Consider the following 27171-nt stretch of genomic DNA (forward strand, 5'->3'; position numbering starts at 1 on the left):
CTTCAAGAAGTTCAGTGCTGAGTGTGGCCTTCCCACCGCAGGTAAGCTCATAACTAAAGGTAAAGTTGTGCCGTTGAGTCAGTGTTGACTCCTGGCGACCACAGAGCCCTGTGGTTTTCTTTGGTAGAATACAGGAGGGGTTTGCCATTGCCTCGTCCCGCGCAGTGTGAGATGATGCCTTTCAGCACCTCCCTATATCGCTGCTGCCCAATATGAGCGTTGGGTAACATACCAGTGGGGATTTGAACCAGCAACCTCTTGCTTGCTAGGCAAGTCATTTCCCCGCTGCGCCATTAGGTGGCAAGCTCATAACTAGGCCAATAATATTTGAAGAGTCTGTGGAGGGAAGAAGATGACTGAACAACATGATGTCACAATCTGTTCATGTGGCTCATCTGCATATTCAAGACTCTCATGTGAAGCATCCGTGCAGTGCCTCCTAACCTCTCCCTCTTCTGGCCTGCATCTCCGACCTCCTCCTAGGCCTGCTCAGTCCTCTTCACCCACCCTGCCTGCTTCTCTGTGGGCCCTGAAAGATTGCTACTCTTCACGGATTGTCAGGTGACACCAAGAGCCGCTGGGGATGTTGGAAGTGAAGGACCTTGCACTTTCTCTTGTCTCAATGACAGTGGAGGACAGACTAGTGAGTCAGAGGGCTAGAGGGTCAAGACATTGGTCATCCCTTCTCTACTGCTCTGACACTATCCCTTTGGAATGTAGATTGCTACTCTTAGGGACACTTCCTTCCTTCCAGCCACTTCCTTCCTCTTCCCTTTTCTCTTCCTGTTCCTTCTACCTTGCAAGTTGCAACATGCAAGCTCCTCTCCCTGCACCATGTGTGCAGAGATGCAGAATCCATCTGCATCCAGCTAGCTAGCTAGATTAGAGATCCTAACTCCTCACTTTCCTATCTAGAATGGAGTTCTCTAATAAATACCATATATATTGATTTTAAACTATAAACTGGCTTCAAGTTACTTTACTCTCAGCATACACGCATGCCTAACTAAATTCCGCTGTGTTGTGCCTTCCCAACAGGGGATTCACCTGGCTGTGTAAAACTTCAGATTCTGGCCAGGTGCCTCAGTCTTAGCCTTTTGTGAGTAAAAACGCAGCTGCTATAAGCAGACAGTCTATGTCAGCCATCCAGATTGCCTGCCTCTCTCTCTCTCTCTCTCTCTGCCTACCTGGTTTCACCTCCTCTCCCCAGTCTATTTGGTGAGGACCACTGGAGGCTGCTCTCACAGTTCATGGGGGTTCTTCCCTGAACCCTGCCTGCCATCCTGACAAAAATAAATGAGGGAAGAGGAAATAAAACCTTTAACCTCAACTCTTTCCCTCATTTTTTGTTTCCTCATTTTCTGTGTCGCAAAATGATGACAGGCCTTTTGCCCACCGTCTCAGACATGGTGGTGCCTCTAGATAGCTGGCCCTGATGCCCCCTGCCCAGTGTATCTGGTGGAAATCCTGCAAACTGATCACAGCAGCAGTCATGATGTGGATGGAGCCAGTCATGCCGTACTTAGCTTTCTTTTCCTCAGCCCCTAGATTGAGCGAGGATAGGTTTGCAATCTTGATTTGCTCTGCACAGTTGCAAAACATCATTAGATTACCCCCAATGTTCATAACGCACAGAACAAAGCACAAAATATTTCTCTCTCTTTAACAAGCTGGCATTGTCACAGCACTTGAATGTGCAATTGCATCGTTTGGGCTGACGTTAAATATGTGAAGCTAGGAAGAAGATAGAAGGCCAACAATGCCCCACCTGTCTGATCAGCCCAGTCGCCTCCCAACATTAATCTAAATGTACAAACACAAGGAATACAGGAGCAACAGAAGGGGCAGATGACCTGTTAAATACACAAGTAAATATAAATACACTGCAAACAAAGAGCACAATCCTCTGGGAAGTTCTTTCACACAAGCTCCATTAAAATGAATTGGAATCATGCAAGAGCATGGTAATTGCACAAAAAGCATGAGCTGAAATAGTTGCATGACTACCAAGCATGGATGAATGAATGAATTAGGGGTGTAGTTATAATTGAGTGGATGGGTTCAAAGGACCCAGGCCCCCCAGCTCCTGAGGGCCCCCCGAGCTCCACCCCTCCATCTTTTATTCATTTATTCTGCGCCACCAGAGCCCCTGGTGGCGCAGTGGTAAAACTGCCGCCCTGTAACCAGAAGGTTGCAAGTTCGATCCCGACCAGGGGCTCAAGGTTGACTCAGCCTTCCATCCTTCCGAGGTCGGTAAAATGAGTACCCAGAATGTTGGGGGGCAATATGCTAAAATCATTGTAAACCGCTTAGAGAGCTCCGGCTATAGAGCGGTATATAAATGTAAGTGCTAGTGCTAGTGCTATCGCTATTGCTATTATGTCCCTCACTCCAAGGGGCTACTGGGGAGAGGGGTGAACATGGACCCCCCCCTCCTAGCTACGCCCCTGGAATGAATAGCTTTATTACAATCATTGATCAGACATACAAGCAAACCAGCTGTACGACATTCAGATCAGAATTTAGTCATACAATGTACACACCAGCACAGTAGCCATCTTGTAGTGGCATCTAGGAAACAGAGCCAGAAGTTAGCTGTTGGCAGATTTTGACACAAAATTTGGCAACATTATGGATTATAGAAGCTTTCTTATGTATGGGATTGTGTAGAGGCTTCCGGCGTGCCACTGCAATAGCCTGGAAAAGCATGGCTTGTGGTGGCATCCAGAACGCCAGTTCATGTCTCATTCTGCACACATGATGAGCCATCATTCCACTGCCGGAGCTTGTGATGCTAGCAGATGTGCTCAGCTGTTTCCATGTCAGATGGGGCCATGGGACAGGGCCCCCAGTACCTTTTGGAAGTGTTGTGTTCCTTTTAAGGGGTTCGGAATGGAAAGTATCTGTTAAACTGTTTTGCGTTTCATTGCATTGGGATATTTGTCTTCACCGCTGAAATGGCTGTACGTTCAAATAAAATAAGCATCGATCACATGTGGAAGAAGCGATAGAAGAGGAACAGTTTTGTAAACACACACACACACAAAGACACACACCAACCATGCCTGGGCTTGCTACTAAATGCCATGAATGCAGTGACCAGATGTCAGGTATTGGGGGAAGGGACATGTCTGTGTGCAGGGATCAGTAGGAATATGAGACGGAAGTTGGGGGAAGGAAGAGGGAGAGGAAAGAGGGGAGAGAGAGAGAGAGAGAGAGAGAGGGAGAGGGAGTGCTGGCATCCAACTGGCATCCAATGTCCTCTGGACACTTCCCAAGAGGCTCCGTTTGTCTTGCAGAGAGAAAATGGCAGAGAGCTCCCTGTTTGCACAGCGCCTGAAAGCCATCACGGTAAGTGTTTGCTCGTCTCCTCTTTCCCACCTGACCAGAGATGGGGGCTCATTCAGGATGCTGTACTTGGTTATTTCCCATGGGAGCCTCCAATGTTCCAAAATGGGAGCGGGGGTGGAGATGCACAGCAGTCAGATCAGCAGCCAGATCACTATTAGCACTGCGGCTTCTGGGGAGGGTTAGTAAGGGCAGAAGAACAGGCCTAGTGGCTCCTCTGCAGCTTCTCATTGGCCTTGTGCCTGCAGCCTTCAACAGTAAAGAACATACCACCATTGAATGCTGCTAGTGAGGAATACAAGAGTGGCACATGACTTTGGCCAGCTTCTGATTGGACAGCAGGTTTGTTTGTTTTTTCATTGCAGCTAGCCACCAGATTCACTGTAGAGCACCCAAATACAGGAGCAGTCTATCCAAGCAATAAAAAACAAGGAAGTTCAGCATTGGTGCTGAACTTAACTGTACCCCCCCCCCCAAAAAAAAAAATCCGTGCCCCAGCTTTTGACAATCACTCATCACATGGGTTAACTTGTGTGGAGCTTTTGTTTATTATATTTGCCATTTCTTTGTAATGCTGTATAGTTTTCAGAAAGCAGGGTGGTTCTTTTGAATGTGTGAGGTCCCTGGGCTCACACGGGGTCAACGACAGGCATTTCTCCTAAGCATCAAAATGACCAGTTATGGCAGTACTCATAGTAGGGCTATGGTTGGTTTTTTTCCTGGAGCCTCTGGGTTCTGGCATTCATTTGAACCTCCCATATCCTAGTCCTAAGACATGGGTAACGGTAAAGTGTACCATCAAGTCGATTTTGACTCCTGGCGACCACAGAGCCCTGTGGTTGTCTTTGGTAGAAGAATACAGGAGGGGTTGACCATTGCCTCCTCCCGTGCAGTATGAGATGATGCCTTTCAGCATCTTCCTATATCGCTGCTGCCCAATATAGTACCAGTGGGGATTCAAACCGGCAACCTTCTGCTTGTTAAGCATTTCCCCGCTGCGCCATTAGGGACTCCTTTAATGCTTTGTTTACACATAGAACAGAATGAGGGGCTGGAACCCTGTGGCAGGAGACTGGATCATGCCACTTCAGGCCGCAGGCGGGCAATGGCATCTCTGAATGCTCTCCCATTCCCTGCAAGTGAAAAACTAGCATATCAGAAAAGTTATAGCCCAGCTCACTCCCTGCTATGCTCATTTTTTGCTTGCAGGGAGGCTGTTTGTTTGTTGGAACATAGGGGAGCATTCAAAAATGTGATTCTTCCCTATTTTTACGTTGAAGTGGTATAGTCCATTCTGTCATCCCAGGCCTCTGCTACCTCATCACCCCCCTGCCTCCCCGCCCCCGGCCAATTTTGCTGCATGTGTCGAGCTGACTTCAATCACTTATATACCTGAAACTAAAATACCTGCCAGAATGCTTGGAAAAGAGGCCTTGGGGCCTCTCCCCATGGTGACTAGGTGTGGGGCGGGGCGGGGGGTGCTCGGAGGCACTTCCAGTGCATAGCCCAATTCCTGCATTCCAGCTGCACTTTAATTAGACAGCTGAGAGCTGGGATAGGATTGTGCTTAAGCAAGTGCACGGTCTAAGAACAGAGGTGTGTGCCCTGTTCAGATTTCCCCTCGGATGAGAGCTCTCTGGATGTGGGCGGCCACTCTCTTGCAGCCTCAGTCTCTACCCTGGAATATGGGGATAATAGCCGTGGCCTGCCTGGACGGATATGAGGATTACTGAGATAATGCACGTGGACACTTTTCTCCTATATTTTACAAAAGCATCCCTGCCCAGTAGCCTGGAAGCATCTTACTTGCCACAGGCAACCATGCCTGTGGCTGTTTACAAGCCTAAGCAGTAGCCCTGCAGGGAAACGAAACAGTTCTGTGGTTCCTTGGCATAAAAAGACCAGTGAGACTAAAGAGACCAGCAAGGGAGAAATTGGGGGGGGAATATTCCTTTCAGTCCCGCATACTGCTGTAGCCGAGAAGGCGCAGAGGAAGGTTTGGGCAGGGATATCCTAGTGATGGTCCTTGAATATATTCCTGACATCTTTAGGCTAAATCTAGGCTTTCCCTTGCTCTGTGGGAAGCCCTGAGCAAGCCTGGAGTAACCTGAGCCTCCTTTTCCTTTGCTCAGCCTGTCTTGAAACAAATGAATTATTCACCGGCTAGCAGCTCCAACCTGAACCAAGCAGAAGGAAAGAGGCCTGGAGCCCTGCCCACAGACCGGGAGAGGCAGGGATTGTATGGAGGAGGGTTCCTGGGAGAGGCAGCCGGGCTGCCCTTGTGTGTGTAGTCACACGCGCACATCCAGATGGAGATGTTGTCATTAAGGACACATGCCAGGAAGCGCCGCAAATATTTATTGTGGTGACACGTTTGTAATCAGCTGAGAGGTTTCTTTGTGGGGTGGGCAAGGGAGACAGAGGCGACAAAGAGCAGCAAGAATTCACAAACAATGCCGAGTACGTGAACCGCAGCAGACACATCTAAGGGCCACATGTGTGTAGGGACTTTGGGCCAATGAGCACAGGCTCCGTAAACAGCAAGTAGACATTTGTAGACAGAAGGTGTTGCCTCCATGAAGACGCACAAGCAAACATCACATGCCAAAGATCATACCCTTGCCCGCAGCATTAATTAACCCAGAGTACACTAGAAAGCGGTTAATTAGTAGTAATATCACCTCTTGCTTTCATACTTGCAAGCAACAGTTTAATCAGAACCTCAGTTTCACTCCCAGATACTTGCTTCAAGGGCAAGACGGCACAAGAGCTTTCCATACACCTACTCTGGTGCTGTACTGCTAAGAGTGTGGCTAGGAACAGTGGTATAAAGCAGCATGGGAGAACTCTCCACTGACAGCATGCAGAGCAGACCCATGGCCCTTGCTGGCCTGTAAGTTGTGCCTGCTAGTAATGCAAATGGGCCAGGAATCAAAACTGGATCGGGCCCAGTGTTCCCTCTAAGGTGTGTGCACGCACATCCGTGCAAAGATTTTTTGGATGTCCGCTCAGTTAATTTTAGTTCCTACTCAGGTTGAATCAGGAAGGTCCCACTCTCAGTATACGTGCGCACACACTGCCTCGATACTGCCGCCCAAAACAAAATTCATTCCGCACACAGATGGAAAAAATTAGAGAGAACACTGATCAGGCCCCTCGTCATCTATCTGGCTAGACTGGGCATCTTGGACCTGTGCCTTCTTCAGCCGCTTTCCCCTGTATTGACATTAGCGATGACGGGCCTGTTGAATTTCTGTTTACAGCTGTTCAAGCCAGAGGCCTTCAGTCAGGAAGATTGATGGTAACCCCAAATCACGATGCAGACCAACCCAAACACCATCTACATAAGATCACACCACAGGAACATAGGAAGCTGCCATATACTGAGTCAGACCATTGGTCTATCTAGCTCAGTATTGCCTTCACAGACTGGCAGCGGCTTCTCCAAGTACTCAGTACCATGTACTCAGTATTAGTTCATTCAGAGTAAATCCCACCTTTTGTTTTCATAAGCACAGTCACTCATGCAGAATCCCCATTTCACCCATATGCTTGCACAGAAGACAATCCAGATGGCTACCTGTGACACACACACACACACACACACACACACACACACACAACCCACAACCCACTAGGAGGGAGGCCCTCCTGCTCAAGTTTCCATTTAAACAAGGACTACCCTGCTCTTGTGCAATTAAAAACCCCTGCTAACTGAGCAAAGAGACACCTTTTTCAAAGTGGCGATTCTCTTATATTTAGCGGGGGCAGAGCAACTGACCCTATCTAACCCCAGGACAGCATTCCTCCAGTGGCTGTTGTTGGTGTCTACTTTACTTTTCTTTTTAGATTGTGAGCCTTTTGGGACAGGGACTCATGTATTATTATTTATTTATTTTTCTATGTAAACCGCTTTGCATAGTAAACTTTGCTGAAAAGCGAACTAAATGTTTATGTAAATTTTGTTGAAAAGTGGTATATAAATATCAGTAGTAGTAGTAGTAGTAAAAACCCACTGCTAGAGGCAGCTGCTTCACCTTGCTCCTTAGTAAAGGCAGCATCACCCAGGACAGGAGGTGATGGGCAGGAGTTCTGGGCAGCGAGAGAGACAGAGCAGAGTTGTTAGGGAGCAGGAGACCTCCAGACAACTGAGGCTTGATAAGCAAGATTCAGTGGCCCAGAAGAACGGTTAAAAAGAAGAACCCGCCTGCCCACCACTCTTCTAATCCAGGCTTCATTCAACAGGAGTTGGAGAGTATTCCTGTGTAGGAGTGACATTCAGGTGCTGTAGGGCACTGCAATGATCAATGCACACATACATACACACATTGCAAACCTGGAAGCTGCTGGAAGAGTGTGGTTCCTGGTGTGTTTTATTGGAAGGGATCACAAGGCTGAAAACACGTTAACATCAGAGTGGAGGAGACGGAATCCTCTCAAGTGGGCCTTCACCAGCCAGTCCCTATCTTGTCTTTGTTGCCTGTCACAAACTCACACCTCCAGGCATTAAGAAACAAGCGCAGTGGGCCACTACTTGGCTGCCTGGCCCCATAAAGTCTGATTGGGCTGGTTGAAAGAAGGCTCACGCAGATGGGTTTTTAAACTAAAAAGCCGGCAACCTTAAAACGTGGATCTGAAGCAAGACAGTCTCAAATGGCAGAGGATTAGCCGTGTCAATCTGTTGGCACCTTCAGGATGAACAGATTTATGGTGGCAACAGCTTTCGCACACAAAAATGATCTCTAGTCCACAAAAGTATATCCCACAATCAACTAAAGTCTTCAAGATGCTACAAGACTCTCATTGTTTCAGTCTGCTCAGTTCAGCCAAAATGGAAAGGGTGGCAGTAACAGGGTCTCTCTTGAAAAACAGGCTGGCTCTGTTGCTTTCATTAATAGCCCAAACTACTGTGGAACAAAGCAAAAACAAAATCGATGCTGGAGGCCTGAGAGGGTTAAGGGGGCAGGACTCTAGTAGCGCAAGCCCCCCTTCTCCCCAGCTTTGGTTGCCTTTAAAAGAGGGAAGCCCCCTGGTACAGTTACAGCACCTTTATGGTGTGGATGGGTTGGCACGAATGGGCTTTTTAAAAAATGTGGAGGAGAGAGAGAGAGAAGTAGTAGAGCAGGAGCACCAGGAGGGAAGGCAGCGAGGCAGAGCCATCTGCAGCCCGGGGCAGAGTGATCAGCATCTCCAGGCAGGACACAACCATTAGGGAGGAGGGGCGGGGGAGGTTCCCTGGTGCTCCTCTAATCTAGGCAGTGCTGCCAATTAGATGGCCTAGGTAGGGATGGCTCCTTGAGACTCAGCCGGCAGCCCGGCCGGAGCTGCTGGGGTTAAGCCCTCGGCGCAATCGTCCAGACAGCCGGCAGCCTTTTCTGTCCGTCGTCGCCCACGTGGCTCGGTACCGCCCTGCCTCCCTCCGCGGCGGGCCCTTTGTCCGCCCCTCTGCAGGGCGGCTCCTGCCTCGCTTCACCTCCCCGGTGCTTTTGCTTTGCTGCAGGAGCGGCGCAGGCTGCAGGAGCGTATCCTGGCCACCCGCCGGGACCTGGAAGAGGAGAGACTGCGAGCTGAGCGCCTGAAGGTATCGCCCAGGAGAGGGATGCAGGAATGGATGGACCAAGGGATGGAGGGCGCGCAGCCGGGGGAAGGGGGAAGGGCGCGGGAGGCTGATCGCTATGGGAGGGAGCGTTGTGGACCTCTGGGGGAATGAGGGTGTGCGTAGTCAGGACCTCTTCAGGTTGGGGGTAGAGGGAAGTGGCAGGGATGTGCAGTGGATCATATCTGCACATTGACACACCATGCACACCTGCGTCCATTCAAACACGTGCAACTAGGCATGGGTCCCCGAGGTGTTCTGTTTCGGCTGAACCCCTCCCCCACAGCACACATTTTGATTATCTTGGGCAAATGCAGACCTGGCAGATGATCAGCACTACTTGTGTTCCGATTTTCGTGCCCCGGGACCTTTGTGCAGGAGAGTCAGCCTCGTGTTGTGTGGCCCATTGTGTGCAACTGCTGGGCTGGTGCCGATGGTGTGATGGTGGTGGGTGTGTGAGAGGGAGCATTCTGAGAGCAGTATGGATGCAGTGTATCGGGCACATCCGCCCTAGTGGGTGTGTATCAGCATTGCTTGTCAAGCTGTGCGGCTTCATGTGTAGCAAGGTGTCTGTACGTATGGCCATATATGTGGAGATGATGGAAGATACATATTTAGTGTTGAGCACGCACAGGAATGAATGCACTTGTGTCTGTGCATATATGTCTGACTGTACATCACTCTAGTCTCAATGTGTTCTGGGAGCCCCCGTGCCCTCCTCTGTGTGCATGTCCAATTCAGGATAGCAGGTAAATGTCTCTTCTGTCTATTCTCAGAGGAAGTCCCTGCGTGATCGGTGGCTGATGGAGGGGACGTCTGCACCCACTGATGACAATGATCACACGTCTCCTTTTTGGGAGGCACAGACCCGCATCCAGGAGCTAGAACAAGATCTATCCAGGTGTGTTGATGTGTGATCTAGATGATGGGGGTGGGGGCAGGTGGGGGGAGGGGGAGCACTGATAACAGCTCAAGGGGGTTTCACTCCCCATGACTTCACCCAGCAGCCCACTTCCCAAATGGAGCGTGCTGACTCTTTTAAGAGCTGCACGAAGATCACAGGCAAATAATCTGCCCACTTGGATAGCCCAGGGACACGGTAAGGAGACTGCTCATCTGCCCTCATTTGCAGCCACCTCTGGGGTGTGGCAGCTGATGACAACCCTAGTACAATCCACTTCAAGATGTGCTGTTCTGGCTGGAGCTGCAGATGGGAGCTGATGATGACATCCAGTTTCTCAGGGGACACAGAAGAGGGCTGTTTAGCTGGCGCTTCTTGTCCCCATCCTGCCTAGATGGCTCTTTCGGCTCCTTTCCGGAAGAGGAGATGCTTGAGACTAAAAAAAACCCAAAACCTCACAGTAGAGAAGCCTGAAACCACAGGCCTGGCCTGAGGGAGTCGGAGTGAAGAAGAGGTGGGGGTGGGGGGGAACTGAACAGAGTGATGAGTCAGCAACGCTCTTGAGGATTAAATCACCCTCTTTCAGCAGCAGCAGCAGCCCATAGGCAATGAAAGTGAAAACTAAGCAAGTCTGGGGCAGGGAAACCCTCAGTAAGTCCCATTAGACATAGAAACATAGGAAGCTGCCATATACTGAGTCAGACCATAGGTCCATCTCGCTCAGTATTGTCTACACAGACTGGCAGCAGCTTCTCCAAGATTGCAGGCAGGAATCTCTCTCAGCCCTATCTTGCACCCTATCGCTCTCTTTAAGGAGAAAAAAGTCCCTTTCCATTTATGGGAAACAAGGTGGCGCTTATACCATCAAGTACTACCACTTAATGCAGCTAAGCCATGGCTCCCAGAGGACCAGCAAGAGTGCCCTAAAATCACCTGCAAACAGAAGGCTAGTGAGCTAGGTAAAACATTCAGGGAAACCCACTCACATTTCTTAAAAGAGTGTGTGGTAGTCAAAAGAGTGTGGCAGGGAGTAAGCAAGCTGTTAGAGTGGCCTGATTTGGAAAAACAGACTTGGGAAGAACTAACCTCGGGTTTGAGCGATAGAACCTCCTTTCGAGGTCCCAAAAAGAAACCTTCAAGGAAACGGGACGGAACGGGTGCCCTCATACTAGGGAATTGGAACGTCCCCCTTCTCGTAATCAGGTTAGTAAACCTGTATGTCATTTATGCAATGCTCCTGCATAGGAATAGGGAGGGAAGACGCGACCAAGAGGTTCACACAGATGAGACAGTAAATCTCTTCTGGAAAAGTTTGTATGGTTATGTGCAAAGAGACAAGTGTATCTCTTCTAAACAGCAATGGGACAAATTGTGGAAATGGACGTCGGACGTAACCCCCCCCCCGATTACCTGAGGTGCCTTGAAATCCCCCACCCCCGAGTTACAGTACTACCTGCATTTACTTTATAACCTTGTGGGTTTCCAAATCATTGTGTGTAAATCTTTGTAGATATATCATGTACAAACAACCACTTTGTATATAATTGTGCTTTGGCAACATACTGTATGCTTTGGTAGTTTGTTGGTTCAATAAAAAAATCATGTCCTATTTTTAAAAAAAAAATCTTGTCCTATCTTGGAGAAGCCAGGGAGGGAACTTGGAATCTCCTGCTCTTCCCAGAGTGGCTCCATCCCCTAAGGGGAATATCTTACAGTGCTCACACGTCAAGTCTCCCATTCAGATGCAACCAGGACAGACCCTGCTTAGCTAAAGGGACAATTCATGCTTGCTACCACAAGACCAGCTCTCCTCCTTATATGAGGGCCTTAGTGCTCTCTCTCTCTCTCTCTCTCGCTCTCGCTCTCGCTCTCGCTCTCGCTCTCGCTTTCTCTCACACACACACACACACGATCAGGATTTGCCCAACTAAAGTAAATCAGAGAACAATTCCTGTGCGTGGAACAAAGGCACGGTGTGTCACACAGTCAGCTGTTGTGAAGGACTGGGGAGCAAATTGCTCCTAGAATAGTCAGTGGTGGATCTCCAGTTTGAAATGCCACTCAAACCATCAAGAACGTTTATTTTAAAATGTCTATCCTGCTTTGTAGCCTAAAGGCTGACCAAAATGGATTACAAATGGAACAAGACAACACAAAAAAAACAACAACCCACAATTAATACAATATAACAATCAACACCAGAGCAATAAAGCAGCAATTAACAAAAACCACTCCACAGCACTCTCAGTGGCACAACAAAGCAGCACATGCTTGTCTGGAAAGCCATGTGCTTTTTCAGATAGTGACTTTACCGTGACTTCTTTATTGTTTCTCTGTGTAAACTGCCCTGAGCCATTTTTGGAAGTATAGAAATCGAATGAATAAATGAATGAATGAATGACTTTACTTTGGGAGAGTGGGTGTTCATTCACATATTGGCCAGATTTGCCCCGAAGTCCATGCAATATTTCAGAGAGCACTTCACACACGATTCGGGTTTTTCCCTCCATGTTGGAACCTAGCCTGATGTATGTCTGGGGTTAAAAAAAACAACCCTCTCTTTGCTTCAGAGTATCCGTCATGCCCCAAACTTGCAGTAAACCCACGGTAAAGCCTGCTGTCTGAAAAGCCTCCTGGTCTTAGCCAGTTTCCTAAAACGCAGTAAAGAGCTTGAGAGATTTCTACCATGTGGGGGGAAATAACTAAGGCAGTCCTTTTCCTCATTGCTACCTGCCTCACCTGGAGAAGACTTCTTCAGCAAAGCTTCTTCAGACGATTGTAAAGCGCATGGGGTTATATATATGAGGAGGTGCTCCTTAAGGCAACTTAGTCTCAAGCCATGTTGAGTTTTAAAGGTTAAAAACAGTGCTTTGGATTCTGCCTGAGAGCCCATCTGAAAACTGGTCTTTTCCGAGACCAGTTCTAGTTAACAGCCTGACTGCTGTATTTTGGACCAGCTGCAGGTCCTGAACACATTTCAGAAGCAGGCTCTCTGTAGAGCATATTATAGTAATGCGATCTAAAAGTTACCAGGGCATGTGTAATGCAGGGCGGGCAAGTCTGTCTTTCTCTTGTGAATAGCGCCCTGGTTTGCAGAGCTTTGCACCACAATAAAGTGTCAGTTTTTGGTTGTGATGACCACCACATGTTCAAAGATGCTTTGTCCTCCCACCACATCACTTGATAGTCTGCCAAAGGTATGGAATGTTGTCTTTAATGGGAGCTTCTCTCGTTCTGTCTCTGAAGCCTCCAGTCTCAGATGCAGCAGCTGGATAACCCAGAGCTTCACCGGGCACAGCAACGGATGGAGGAAGTTGCAGGGACTTTGAAGGAAGTGAAACAGTCCCTGGATAGCATTGGGAAGGTATGAGTGAGGCCACGTATACTCTGCATAATTACAGGATTTCCCCTGCAAAGGCAGAATCAGAAATCTGGTGCAAAATGTTGCATTCTCTAAATATGTGTACATTACAAAAGAAGTTTCTAGCCCTTATGACGGTAGAGAAGAACTCTATTGGGCAGTGCCAAATGAAATCTCATCAACAGAGACTTCAGGCAGATCGGCATCAATGGCTTGTGCCCCTTTTTGTCCTTCCTGCAGGGCCATCATGGACCTGTTCCTACAACCCACCTTCCTTCCTTCCATTCCACTAGTCAACAATTTCCAAACTTTTATAGAACCTGGATCTTGGAAGTGGGATCATTTGTGCTGTACTTTATGCTTATTTAAATGCTTTTTGCATTTGTTGTTTTTATGTTGTGATTTGAATGATTGTTCGTAAGCCACCTTGGATTTGATGGGATGTACCTTTAAAAATAAAACAAATTCCTTCAGCTAGCTCTAGCAACTGAGCCGTGTTGCACAAAAAAGGCAAAACTAGCTAGCCAGCTGAACCCCACTATGGAGATTAGTCTGGCACTGAGAGAATGTGTGTACCAGCAGACCTAGTCAGATTTCTTTTTATCTTAGCTTGCCCTTGTTTGTTGTTTATCTCTGCATATTTCTCACGCATACTCACCTCTTGTCAGGATGTGGGCCCATGAGCTCACTTAAAATAAACATCTGCTGAGTTACACCCATGCCCAACTTTTTTCTTTTTTCTCCCCGCCCCCACAATAAGATTACAGCAGTGTGTATGGCACAATCAAGGATAACAATTATATATGTGTATAACTGAAAAGGAGGGGGAATGATTCCTTAAGCACAACTTTAACATAATAAAATACAACCTACCAAGGAAAAAAGGGGGAAAGAGAAAAAAACCCACCTTCTTAGAAGGATCCCTCCTCGCCCCCACCCCCAAATATTAAAAATTCATTAAAATTCAACCAAATCGCTGAAAATTCCTCTTCTTTACCCAGCTTTGAAGCAATATGCAGAAAGAAAAGAACAGGGTGAGCTTAAGAGGTCTCTATGGCAAGTGGCAAGTTGTGTACAGTGAGAAAACACACCTCCTCCATGAAGAAATGAGCTGGTCAAGGTGTCTGTGGTGAATGGGCCAAACTGTACAAAATCAGTTTTTTAAAATTAAAAAACAAATACCAAGATGGGGGGAAAGGCTATGATGATGGATGAGGAAAGGCAGGACAATGCTCGGGGCGAAGGACATCAAGAGGCATTCGTTCAAACTAAATTTGGAGAGATTAGTACCACTGTAACGGCATGCTTAACAGAGACAGCCCATGACAGGCAAGAGGAGACCCCAGGGCAGACATGTCAGGTTGTATGAAATGAGCTGGTTCAGACACTCCTAAGGGGAAGCTGGCATGGTATAGTAGACTTTGACCAGGGAGACCTGGGTTCAAATCCTTGCTCAAGTACGAGGCCTCTTCAAAGATAGATAGATGAGGATAGATGTCATATGTCAGCAGAAGTCACAGTGCGTTCTTGAGCTGCAGTGTCAGCCTGGCTTCCTCCTGGCTTTGTGATTTGCATAACAGCTGCCCAGCCTGTCCAGTAAAATGCTGGGTCAGCTGTCAGTTTTGCCTCTTCCCTCCTGCTTCAGGAGGAGTGCCTGCCTTCTAAAGCTGTGTTTTTAAAGCACCACATCCACGTCTGTCTGTCTTCTGTGTTCACCGTATTTGTCAAAAGCAGAAACCTATTTAAAGCAGCCATAAAAGCTGCCTCGGGGACTGGGGGTGATGTCCTAGTGCTGTCCATGGCTCCTGTTCACAGCTGGGTTTGGGGGCAACTTGTGGAGCTGCTTTTTAGGAGCGTTTCACTTGGAAAGGAGACTTTACCTTGCAAAGGAACAGATGTGTTTGTCCTGAATGTGGTAATGATGCTTCCAAGTGAGTCCTCTAGCTCTACATCTATAATATTTGTCTAATCTCCTTAACAGGATTGTTGCGAGGATAACATGGAAGAACCCCATGTATGCTGCTGAGCTCTTTTATGACAGGGCAATGGACAAATGTGATGATCTGTGATCAAAATAAAGATTGATGATGAATGTGACAAACAAAGAATATGAGAACGAGCAAAAGCCATTCAAAATAAATTCTTCTTGACCCATTTGTGGTCTCTTTGGAGATGATTCCCATAATGTTTCTCTCCCTTTTGTTCTCAGGTTGATGGGACCTCTTCCTCTTCTCCCGAAGGTGAGTAATTCCCTGTTATGTTTGCTGGGAGGGGAGCAGATTACCTTGGGTACTTTTATAACAGTGGGCACAACCTAGCAGGAAATTCGTTTGTGCAAACTCACTTGAGACAAATGGGATTTGCACTAGTGTACTGATATAATCTTCTCTTCTGGGCTCCTTCTCAAGCCACCACCTTTCCACTGTTCTTTTTACTTTCTCTAGTCTGTTGCTTATAGCCCAGGAGCTTTTCCAGACAGCAGGCTTTACCATGGGTTTACTGCGAGGCTTTACTTCGAGTTCGAAGTTGCCAAAAAAAACCCGATGCAAAAAGTGGATATGTAACCCTGGATATAGGAACATAGGAAGCTGCCATATACTGAGTCAGACCCTTGGTCCATCTAGCTCAGTATTGTCTTCACAGACTGGCAGCGGCTTCTCCAAGGTTGCAGGCAGGAATCTCTCTCAGCCCTATCTTGGAGATGCTGCCAGCGAGGGAACCTGGAACCTAGATGCTCTTCCCAGAGTGGCTCCATCTCCTAAGGGGAATATCTTACAATGCTCACACATCAAGTCTCCCATTCATTTGCAACCAGGGCAGACCCTGCGTAGCTAAGGGGTCAAGTCATGCTTGCTACCACAAGATTACTGCTCCCATATAAATCGGGCTACACTCATAATGTGCAATTAAAAAAACCCGAATTGTGTGTGAAGTGCTCCCCGATAGCTCACAGGGACTTTGGGGTAAATGTGACCAATATGTGAATGCACACACCTTCATTCTGAAAGAGATGAGAACTAAAAGCCAGGTGTGAAAAACATGGGAATATAATAAGGTTAAAAGAGATGCCCCCACTTACATTCTGCAACCACAACTGATTCCTAAGAGATGTAATTCAACTGTCTGTTGAAAGTGAGACTATCCACCCCAGTGGAATTAATCACCAGCCCATTGTTTGATTTAAAAGCACAGACTCAGAGTAGCTTGGAAGTGACACAGTTTGTGGGCTAAACGTAGATGTTTGTTTTGTCAAACATCAGTTGACAAAAGCTTGATTTCTTTATCCTTCTCCACCTGTTGGCACAACCTTGCAGGACATTCAGATAAAGACACAGTCATGGGACATTCTCAATATGTTTCAATCATATATTCTTACTCTGCCTTATGCAACCTTGGCTTTGGGCAGCTTGTCGTTTTGGCAATCTCTGTGCCACCTTCTGCTGTTCCTCTGCCCATCCTGGCAGAATGTACTCCACCTTTCTTCTCCTACCTTTATCTAGACAACTTACCATATTTACCCAAATAGAAAGCGACTCTGAATTTAAGACAACTCCCTTCTTTAAAAACAGAAGTTAAATACCGATTATACTTTTATCTACCCAAAAAGAACAGGGTTCTGAATTTATGATGACCCCCTCCCCTCATTTCTAACACCAAATAACTTAGAAAAAAACCTAGTCTTGAATAGGGATGTGCATGAACCAATTTTTTGTGATTCAATTTGAGGTTGAATTGAATCAGCCAGATTCAATTCAAACTCGAATCTGATCAGATTCTATTGAGCTTGAGTCAATTTGGATTTGGATCAGTTCAACCCACTTCTAAAGGTCCTAAGGGCACCACATTTGGGTGGTGGTTAGGTCCCCATGAGTGCTACCTACCACCCAGATTTGAAGGTAGTGGGGCACTTGGTTGGTTTTTCATGATTTTCTTTAGTTTTTACTGATTTTGTATATTTCTGCCATAGGAAACAATGGGGATTTGAAGTTGCCCTAACCCTAACATGGATCCCCAGCTTTTTTTTTTAAAGCTAAGTTCTAGCCCTTGTAGAAGTGGTGTTATGGAGCAAAATGTGTGGTCACTATTTTTCAAGTGTTTGGATTCTTTGGTGTATAGTAACTTTTCTTCATAATGAATCTCTATGAGGATTCATTGCACACCTTCATTTCTTCTGTTCATTTTGACTGTCATTGAACAGTGCCAACTGCCAAGTGCCATGTGCCAACTACACCCTCCCACCTGCAAGGCAGTAGGGTACCCAGTTTATTTTTTAGGAATAGTGAAGTGTTTAGGTTCTTTGGTGTCTAATAAGCTTTCCTCATAATGAATCCCTATGAAGATTCATTATATGCCTTCATTTCTTCTGTTCATTTTGACTGTCATTAAACAGCACCAACTGCCAAGTGTCATGTGTTAACTACACCCCACCACCCACACACTGGGGCACTCAGTTTATTTTTTAGGAATTTTTGAAGTGTTTAGATTCTTTGGTGTCTTCGTTACACTAATTTCTTCTGTTCATTTTGACCTCACTGCTTTGTGGATGGGGTGGGGAATTAGTGGCATCCCATGTGCCAACTATCCCCCAACCTGCAAGCCACTGGAGTATAGTTTAGGAATTATTGAGTTGTTTAGACTCTTTGGTGTGTAATGAATCCTCATAGGGATTCATTATGAATGAATCTTCATAGGGATTCATTATGAATGAATCTTCATAGGGATTCATTATGAGAAAAGGTGATTAGACACCAAAGAGTCTAAACACTTGAAAAAATTCCTAGAATATAAACTGAGTAGTACCCCACTGCCTTGTGGGTGGGGTGGGGGGTGTAGCTGGCACATGGCAGTTGACAGTTGGCACTGTCCAAAGACAGTCAAAATGAACAGAAGAAATGAAGGTGACCACACATTTTGCTCCATAACTCCACTTCTGCAAGGGCTAGAGCTTAGCTTTTTTAAAAAAATGAAAGCTGGGAATATGGGGAAATTAATAGGAGGAACTGGAATCTCAGATTGATTTGAATTGAATCTGGCGTGATTCAAGTTGAGCTTGAATTTGGCCAGGAGCGTCACCAGAATCACCAGAATTGACCAGATTTAGGATGAATTAATTCGAATCTGAATTGATTCGCACATCCGTAGTAAATACAGCAATCCTTCCTTCATTCATCCTTCCTGCCCATCCCAGTATTGTCTCTTCTCTCCTCCTTTCCCGCTGCCATTCTTAAAATCACAGTAAAATCAGCAGTCTCTTAGGAATCCTTATATGCCTGGCTTGTGCAACTTGTGATCCACCAAGAAATTGTTCCCCAGCCATATATTGCAGCCTCCAAATTGCTTTTCAACCCCCTCCTTGTTTTTGCCACCTCAGTCAGGCAGCAAGCTCCAGAGGTTGAATGTATCCTGGTGGGTCCCCATGCTTAGCAGGTGGGCTGCGTTCTGTTTGGGACACAAGTTGTGCAAGCTAGTTGTTGACACTTGTGAAGATTCCCTATCTTTGCAGACATTAGGGATGTGCCCGAATAGGCTTCGGCACCGGCGGGGGTACTACTTTAAGGGCGGGGGAGGGTGTACTCACCCCCCCACGCCGCGTTTTCCCCGCTGGCGCTCTCCAAATTTCAAGCCCCTCGGGGCGGCAGCGTTTCTCCCTGCCGCCCCGTTCCCCCGTCGGCCGGAAGTGGCCGGAAGTCGCGAGCGCACATGCGCCCGTCGTGCCAGCGCGTGCCCGCCCGTCTGCCATGCACGTGCATGCACGCACAACGGGCGCCCGCACGCTCGCGACTTCCGGCCACTTCCGGCCGATGAGGGGAACAGGGCGGCAGGGAGGAACGCTGCCGCCCCGAGGGGCTTGAAATTTGGAGAGTGCCGGCGGGGGAAACGCGGCAGGGGGGGGGGGATGAGTACACCCTCCCCCGCCCTTAAAGTAGCACCCCCGCCGGTGCCGAAGCACCGAATCCTGCCCCAGCGCCGAAACATTTCGGAGGCCTTTACAATGGCCTCCGAAACGTTTCGGGCACAAGCCTAGCAGACATAGGCTTGTTCTGATGGATTTGGGTCTGGAGGAAAGTGTATTTGTAACACGCTGTGCCTTTAGCAGACATTGAATTTATAGTACTTTAGCTTGTATAAATGAGGGGTGCTAGAACTCAGGGAGGTCATTCACAGAATCGAGAACTGTGTTCAACCTGGGTTTGGGAGCTGTGTGTGCTCCCCATTTTCAGTTGAGTGGAACCAAAGTTAGAGGGAAACCTTGATAGACGTGACAGTGTGGAAGCAAGGTAGGAAAGGCTACCCAGGGCTTCCTCCTACCTTGCTTCCACACAATCACTTCTAACCAGGTTTTCCTCTTACTTTGCTTCCACACTACCGAAAATGGGGAGCACACACAGCTCCCAAACCTGGGTAGAACACCGTTTTTGATTGTGTGGATAACCTCAGGGTTTGACCTGAACTTTTAGAGTTTCGGCTTCCACCTCCATGGAAGGACTGAAATCTCTAGTTGAGGGCACAGAGCCAAGGGGACAAGTTGTTATCTACTTGGCTTAGAGGCTTTTTGCTATTAGCCCTGTTCCTATGTCCACAAGGCTCCACCCCTGAAGTACCATGCACAGCAAGCTGCCTCCGCTCTGATTCACCGGGTGCAGCTCCCACCAGGCTCCTCTGCCCAACCTATGAGGCACCACCCTTTAGCTCCCACACTTCGACCCCTGAGCCTCCGGGACCTGGCAACCCTTTCTGAACGTGACCTTTGTTGAATGCCTTGCAGGGAAAAATAGCAGCGAGTCCAGACTTGAGCTCGCTCCTCTCCCACCCAAGAGGCCCATGAGGGCAGCGGCCAAAGAGAAACTGCAGAATGGAGACATGGGAGAAGGTGAGCATTAAACTGGCAAGGGCTGCCATTCTGTAAGGGATCGGGTCAGGTACTTAGGTGGGGCCACATTTAAAATCCTGTGGAACCCAGAGGGCAGAAAGGCAGAATTTCTGAGCAGGGCTGTGTCTGTCTCATGATTCTGTGCAAACGTGGACTTTGGTATTGGGCAGAGGAAAAACAACCTCTGCACCGATAAGTCAGTTTCTGTGCTAAAGCCCTCAGACTTCTGCAACCTGGATAAATCATGCAAATGAAGAAATACACACACACCTTGTTATGCATAATTTATTCTGATTTTGCCAGTCATGGGCAGGAAAGCACAGGTGTATGCAGGATCCTGAACTTCTAGTGCCTGACCAGTGGAAATCTGACATACATCCACTGTTCCCTCTAAGGTGTGTGCATGTTTGCATGCTCACACTTTTTAAAAATGTCCGCTCAGTTAATTTTAGATCCCGCTCAGGTTGAATCAGGAAGGCCCCACTCTGAATGCATGTGCGCACACACTGCCTTGATGCTGCCGCCCAGAACAAAACTCATTCCGAACACAGATGGGAGGAAAATTAGAGAGAAGAATGCATACATCCATCTCTAGCTTTTGAGATCCCCCAAGCAGGCTTTGCCCCACATGCTTCCAAGCCTAACTCTGCAGCCTTAAGGGCTGGAAATCTGCTTTGAAATGAAAGCTGGGATTCTTAGGATGCTGGCTTTCCTAGGACCAAACTATCCTGCTCTTGAATTCTGCTGAAGCCAGGACTTCAGAGGGTTCGCTCCAGATTGCATTTAGTGGAAGCAAGGATTCCTTTTTGCAGTGAGCTTGTGAGACATACAGAGGCGCAAGCCCATGATGTCACGGGCTTGCGACGATCTCTAAACTGCACAGGCACAACTCGCAGTTGCTTAAAGATGCTGTCCTGAACAGATGGGGCCAGCACCTCTCCTGCTCCCACCCCACTGCTGCCAGGAGAGCAGGCGAAGGGGAAAGGGCTGCTCCACTCTCACCGCAGCCACCCCTCAACTGCAGTAAGACTTTTAATAATAAATAAAAATTTAAAAAGTGGAGTTTTGGCAGGACAGACCTCGAAAGGAGGTTTGGGGGGGCCTCACGCGGCAGGGGGAGGCCTCGCGGCTGGGCAGTCCGGACACCCAAATTACTTTGGTGTGTCCCTGGAGACATAGTCAGGCTAAAACTTTGGCCGCCTCCCGTAAGTGAACTCCTAAGATGTCCACCACTCTATATAGAATCTGAAAGCACAGTAAGGAGCTGGGGGTGTCAGACTGGGGAGTCTGGAAGGCAGACCCTGGTGCACGGCCTCCCCCTGGGCAGCTTGCCACAACAGGGAGCTGCTGGCCTGTTCTCCCAGGTGCGTGCCCAGAAAAGCTGCTTCTCCCCGCCCCCCACCCCGCCCCGCCATTTCTGAATCATAAACTGGAAATTAAAATAAGCCAGCCGTCCTCAGCATGTTAACACTGTCAACACATAAATGGGACTTAAGAGAAAATATGTTTAGGATGGGAGCATTAATGTGAACATTCTTTCCTTTTCAGTAATCAAACATGTAGGACAAAGGTCCCCACCCCATAAATACCCTTTGACTCCTTTTGCCCCCAACCCCCTCCAATATATTTTTTCTTTGGCCACTACTGCCTGCTCTCTGCTGCACCTAGGTGGCCCAGGGCAGTGTGGTGAGTCTGCGGCTTGTAGTTCAACGGTTGCCAAGAAGTGCCACCAGTGCTCAGACTATGGGGGGGAAGAGTGCCTTCTTCTGCATGATCCCCACCGCACGTTAAGGTCATCTGAGGAGGTCTGTTTCCAGCTACCACCGGTGCGTCTGGTGGCGTCTCAGAGGCGGGCCTTCTCTGTAGCTGCTCCTGGGCTGTGGAATGCCCTCCCGGCAGAAATCCGTAATCTGAATTCTTCATTGGCCTTCAGGAGAGCCCTCAAAACTTCTCTGTTTGGCCTGGCCCTCCAGCCAGGGTTTTTAAATTGTTGTAAATGGTTTTAACTTTGTAACCTGGTTTTTCAGCGTTTTTAATCTGTTTTGAATGTTTTAAGTGTTATGGTTTTATGGTGTCTTACAACCTCTATTTTTAACTGCTAATTGATTTTAATTGTTTTGTTTTAATGTAAATCACCCTGAGCAGTTTTTGGAAGGGTGATATAGAAATTGAATGAATGAAGGGAGTGGAAATTTACAGCCCCATTCCCTGGCCTCCCCCAAATCATGCACCCCTTGAGTTTTCTACAAACAGTAGATCTGGGGGCTAGGCCCTCTCTGCCCCTCTTTAATTCAAGCTCTGGCCCATAGGGGTCTACTTGGCCCTGTCAGGTCTCAGCTCTGGCCTGGCTGCTCAGTGTAAGCAGCTTTCTAGCTTCAGGCCAGGGTGCTGAGTAAAGTGGGGCTTCTCAAAGTTGAGTCCTCAGACGTAGTTGGCCTGCAGCTCTCATCACCCCCTACCCACCCACCCTGGTCACAGTGGCCAAAGGCCACTCTGGAGAATCAGACTCTTTCCAGGGGCTGCTGCAGAGGCTGAAGCCTCTGAAAAGGCTAGGGTTCCCAAGAGACCCTGCATCTTTCCCAGGACCACAGGGAGGCTGGGGGCGGGGAGAGAACCTCTCTTTTGGGGATCCTCTTAATAAGTAAAGCTGCCAAAGCCATTTCTTCCTCGCTGCCAGGAGCAACATGAAGTTAAGGAAGATAATGCCTGCCTGCCTGCCTGCCTTCCCTCCTGGACACCCAGCAAATCCAGAGAGGAGAATGTGGCGTTGGGTAGCCATTCCGATTCAGATGGGCCTGAACTGAGCCAGAATGGCCCCTTGAAATGCTGACTTGAATCGAGGGCCCCTCGAAGCCCCCAAGGCAGGCAGCAGCCTCTGTTTCAGATTGTGGCTGCTTCACGTGATGCTCCTTCTCCTCAGACTACAGTTCCCAGGATTCTTGGGGGGAGCATGACAGACAAGCTGGTATCCCACCATTATGCAGTTGTAGCATAGAGAGGCCAGGAGAGCACACAGACTGAAGACCTGGCATCATCAAGAGCAGGGCTGCCTTCTAGTCCAGCCTTGCCTTGCTTGCTTTGCATTACTGGTGGGGGCAGGGGGAGGGAGCTGACACAAGGAGAATATATCCAGCTGAAACCATTTTATTTTTGTTCTCCAAGGTCCATTCAGTGGGGAATTCAGCCCTGAGAAGGCGAGTGTCAAGATGATCCCCGTGGTCGCTGAAGGTGGGGACCTGCCACCTCCGTGGGGGAGTTCCGAGGTGGCTCCTGCCACAAAGCCGGCTTGGCAGAGCGTGGAACCCAGTGAAGCCCCTACTAGCCGCCAGAGAAAGCTGGCCGTGGAGGAGATGGTCATCAGAGACCACTTGGGCCAGGAAGTGGGCAGCATGGACGCTGTTGGACAGAAACAGAGATCCATTGGGAAGGAGGACGAGGAAGAGGACCACACTGACTTGGGGAATGGGTGTGAAGACTGGAGCAAGCCTGGCCCGCTTTGCAGCACCTTGGGCCAAGAGAAGACCCCTGAAGCTACAGAAAGCCAGCTGGACAGTGAGCTTGGCAGCCGTGATGGCCCAGAGGGGCAGTCCCCCACTTCCCAGAACCAGCAGAGTCCCTCTAGGTCCTTGCAGAACGAGAACTGTTACCTTGATTCACCCAAGCGGCAGGCAGAGGGGGGGCTAGAGATGGGCTCTCTGGCCAAGGAGGCAGCTCTGGTAGCAGTGGGGCAGAAGGAGCTGCCAGAACAGGGTGCCAAGGAGGCAGAGCCTACCCAAGACCTGGCAACTGGAGATGCTCCGGCTGCAGAATCAGTGAGGTGGGAGGAGGATGGTCAAATGAAGAAGCAAGAGCTGCAGGAGCCCCATGGATTACAGCCACCAGTGACAGGGCCAGGAGAAGAGAGAGGGGAATCTTGGCTGGGCCAGTCCACACCACTTCTTCCAGCCCAGATCATTCTTGTGCAAGGAACAAAGGCTCAGAGCTCCTTGGAAGAGGCAAAGACCACCTTTCTGGATCCAGTCCTGTCATCCTCTCTGCCAGACCAGAATCCATTGACTCTTCCTGATCAGATTATTTCTCTGCAAGACACTAAGGGATCTCTTCTAGACCAGATCCCATCTTCTTTTCAAGAAATAGAGGGTTCCCTCCTAGATCCAGTACTACCATTTTTACCACACCGGATTCTTTTAGAGCAGAATCTTCCTTTGCAAGAAAATAAGGAATCCTCTCCAGGCCAGATCTCATCCTCTTTTCAGGAATCTCTTTCAGATCAAAACCCACCGTCTCAGCTGGAACACATTTCCTCTTCTTCAGAGCAGAAACCATCTTCTTTACAGGGTGAGATAGCTCCTGAACAGGAGGCTAAACTCCCCTTGTTGGACCAGATCCCATCATCTCTACATGAAGCTAATGGAAAACCTCTGGACCAGATCCCAACATCTCTACAAGATCAGAGTGTATCTCTGCCAGATGAGATCCAGTCACTTCTTCCAGACCAGTCTGCAACTCTGCTGGAAGTTGAATCAACACTGCCAGAACAGATTCCTTCTTCCTTGCCTGAAATAGAGAGATCTCTCCAGATATCAACAGCCTTACAAGGCCAGGAACTTTCTGTGCAGGAAACGGAAGGAACTCTTTCAGACTTAACCCCTTCTTTAACCAATCAGTTATCTTCTCTGCCTGATAAAATCACTTCTCTTCAAGAAGCCGAAGGAGGATCATCCTTTGAAGAGATTCCATTAGTTCTGCAGGACCAAATGCCAACACCTTCAGAGGCCCCGATCCTTTCTCCACCAGAAGCTGGCATCGTTCTTCCAGGCCAAATCCCATCCTCTGTGGACGAGGCTAAACATTTACTTCCCAATGAGATGCCAGTGTCTGTGCCAGACCAGATTCCACCAGCTCCACAAGACCAGAAATTAACATGTTTGGAGGACAAGACCCCTTCTTCTCTGCAAGAGGCGGGAGGATCTCTTCCAGACCAGGGTCAGGCATTGCTGCCAAGCCCAACCTCCCCTGGTCTCCCTGTAGCTAAAGGGGCATCTCCGAACCAGACCCAACCTACATTCGTAGAGCAAATGCCAACCTCTCCGCAGGGACAAGTGTCTTCTCTTCCAGCAGCTGAAGGTTCTCTTCCAGAAGAGCAGGTCCTGTCGTCTGTCCCAGAACAAACGCCTACAGTACCAGACCAAGCCCCAAGCCCGAACCAATTCCAAAGCCCGACACTGCAGGATGTAGCAACGGTTCCCGATGTTGTGCCCTTGTCCAGTCAAGAGCCTGTCCAGCCACCCCCGAACGTGGCCGCCGCAGTGGAAAACCAGGGCCTGAAAGAAGGTGGAGATGCCAGCCGGGCCGTGGCGGTAGCAACAGCCCCTGAAGAAATCCCAGAAGTCTTGGGAAATCTTCACGCCGAGCAGCAACCCCTGCTGAAGGAGGCCAAGGCCACAGCAGACCTTCCGGACACTTCCATAAGAGGCCCGCAGACCAAGGCTGGGATCTTAAAGGCCCAAGGAGCCACAAGCCAGGAAGCCCCTACTTACACCACCACCTCTGCCAACACTGCCTCATCTTGCCAGCTCCAGCCTGCCGTTCCCCGCCAAGGGGAGGGCCAAGAGCAGGGGCAGAGCAGGCGCAAGCAGAAGTCGTGCCAGTGTTGCTCGATCATGTGAGCCGGGGGAGTGGGGTGGGCTTGCTTGGAGGAAATGCCCTCCTCAAGAACGGGAGTTGTTGACCTGGTCCCAGCAGCAGGCTCTGGAATTGGTCACATGCCCTGCCGATTGTCTAGTATAGGCATCACACACACACACACACACACACACACACACACACACACACACACACACACTCTCTTACTTCCTGGAGGGACATGGATGCTGGCTGGGGAGGTGGGCCCTTGTAGGCTTTATTATGTCACATGCAGAGGCACTGTTCAAGGAAAGGATTTGCCTCTCCAGTCCTGCTACACAGCCTCCCTTCCGTGGGCCCCTGGAGGTGTTGAATGGGAGGAAGAGAAATGCAGTGCTCTGGCTGCTTGGGAGATTCCTATGTGTCCCTGCATGCATGTTTTCACACGTGTGTGTCAGCACATAGACACACACACACACAGACTCGATTGCAGCACCTACATACCCCAGCACACTCGCAACATGGGCCTCGTTTTCCTTGGCACATCCTCATGTTCTCATGCTCTGCTGCAAGCGTTTTGCCACATCTTCCCTTCACGGATATTTAATGAGTGTGCAATCACCCGTTTTGGTGTACGCACACATGACATTGCGCCTCCCACACACACAGGACTGGGCACACCTGCATCCATACAGTCACGTATTTACTCTCACTGGCTTGCAATGCATCCATTCACATGTAGGGGAAACCCAAAATTACGTCACGTGCCAGTGCAAACATACATGCTCCCACATGCTTGTACATAGCACACCCAGGGCTGTACCCACGCATGCAGAAGTCTGCCATCTACACGCTCCGCATGTGCCTGAATCCCTCTGCCAACCTGGCATTACTCACCAAACCAGTCTGGGCCTTTTCCTGACCTTGAGCAATACTTTCTTCCTCCTGCTATCATCTTCTGCCCCTATCCTAAAATGGCCCCTATCCTGAGCACAGCTGATCACACAGCAGATGCTCAGTACTTTGACTCTCGGGGGCCAAAGAGGACTCCCTGCCAGCAGAGGGAGCCCTGCAGAGACTGTGGACAAGGCACGGCTGGAACCCTCTCCACCGACTGTGGGCTTCCAGCCGAGATGTCACGTGGCGCAGAATTACTGCCCGCCCTCACAAGGCTGTACTAAGAGACCTTTCCCGACTGTGACCCCTCCATTCCTGTAGCAACCACCACAGGGCCTGTGCTCTGCCAGGAACCCCAGCCTCAGCCCCTTCCCTCCCCCCCCCCCCCGGTGACTGTTTATTCTATGCACTTTGTTTTAATTCTGATTACATAACCTCTGTTTAGGGCCACAACCACCCAAGCCAGTAAGAGCCTTTTAAATGTCCGTTCCTGGGTGGTACAGAAAGATTCTCAATTAAAGTCAGATGCAATGGCAACTGAGACTCGTGCCTGTGCTTGGGTGAAGGCAATG

General features: G+C 48.8%; 1 protein-coding gene across 1 annotated transcript; it reads left to right on the plus strand.

The window, feature by feature from the left end:
- The first annotated feature begins 445 nt into the window (after positions 1 to 445).
- On the plus strand, positions 446 to 27136 carry PALM3 (paralemmin 3). The gene is made up of 8 exons (XM_053287940.1): positions 446 to 561; positions 3300 to 3351; positions 8849 to 8929; positions 9721 to 9845; positions 13092 to 13209; positions 15416 to 15446; positions 19973 to 20077; positions 23240 to 27136. The coding sequence occupies exons 2-8, from the start codon at positions 3307 to 3309 to the stop codon at positions 25744 to 25746; spliced, it is 3012 nt and encodes a 1003-aa protein (XP_053143915.1). The 5' UTR covers positions 446 to 561; positions 3300 to 3306; the 3' UTR covers positions 25747 to 27136.
- The last annotated feature ends 35 nt before the right edge of the window (positions 27137 to 27171 follow it).

This window comes from Hemicordylus capensis, chromosome 2 (genome assembly GCF_027244095.1).
Source record: "Hemicordylus capensis ecotype Gifberg chromosome 2, rHemCap1.1.pri, whole genome shotgun sequence".
In the NCBI taxonomy this organism is placed as follows: Eukaryota; Metazoa; Chordata; class Lepidosauria; order Squamata; family Cordylidae; genus Hemicordylus; species Hemicordylus capensis.

Excerpts from the sequence above, each read along its gene's own strand:
- PALM3 (XM_053287940.1), top strand. The coding sequence starts at position 3,307 with ATGGCAGAGAGCTCCCTGTTTGCACAGCGCCTGAAAGCCATCACG. Across the intron at positions 3,352-8,848 it reads AGCGCCTGAAAGCCATCACG|GAGCGGCGCAGGCTGCAGGA; the intron begins GTAAGTGTTTGC and ends GCTTTGCTGCAG. Across the intron at positions 20,078-23,239 it reads GAATGGAGACATGGGAGAAG|GTCCATTCAGTGGGGAATTC; the intron begins GTGAGCATTAAA and ends TTGTTCTCCAAG.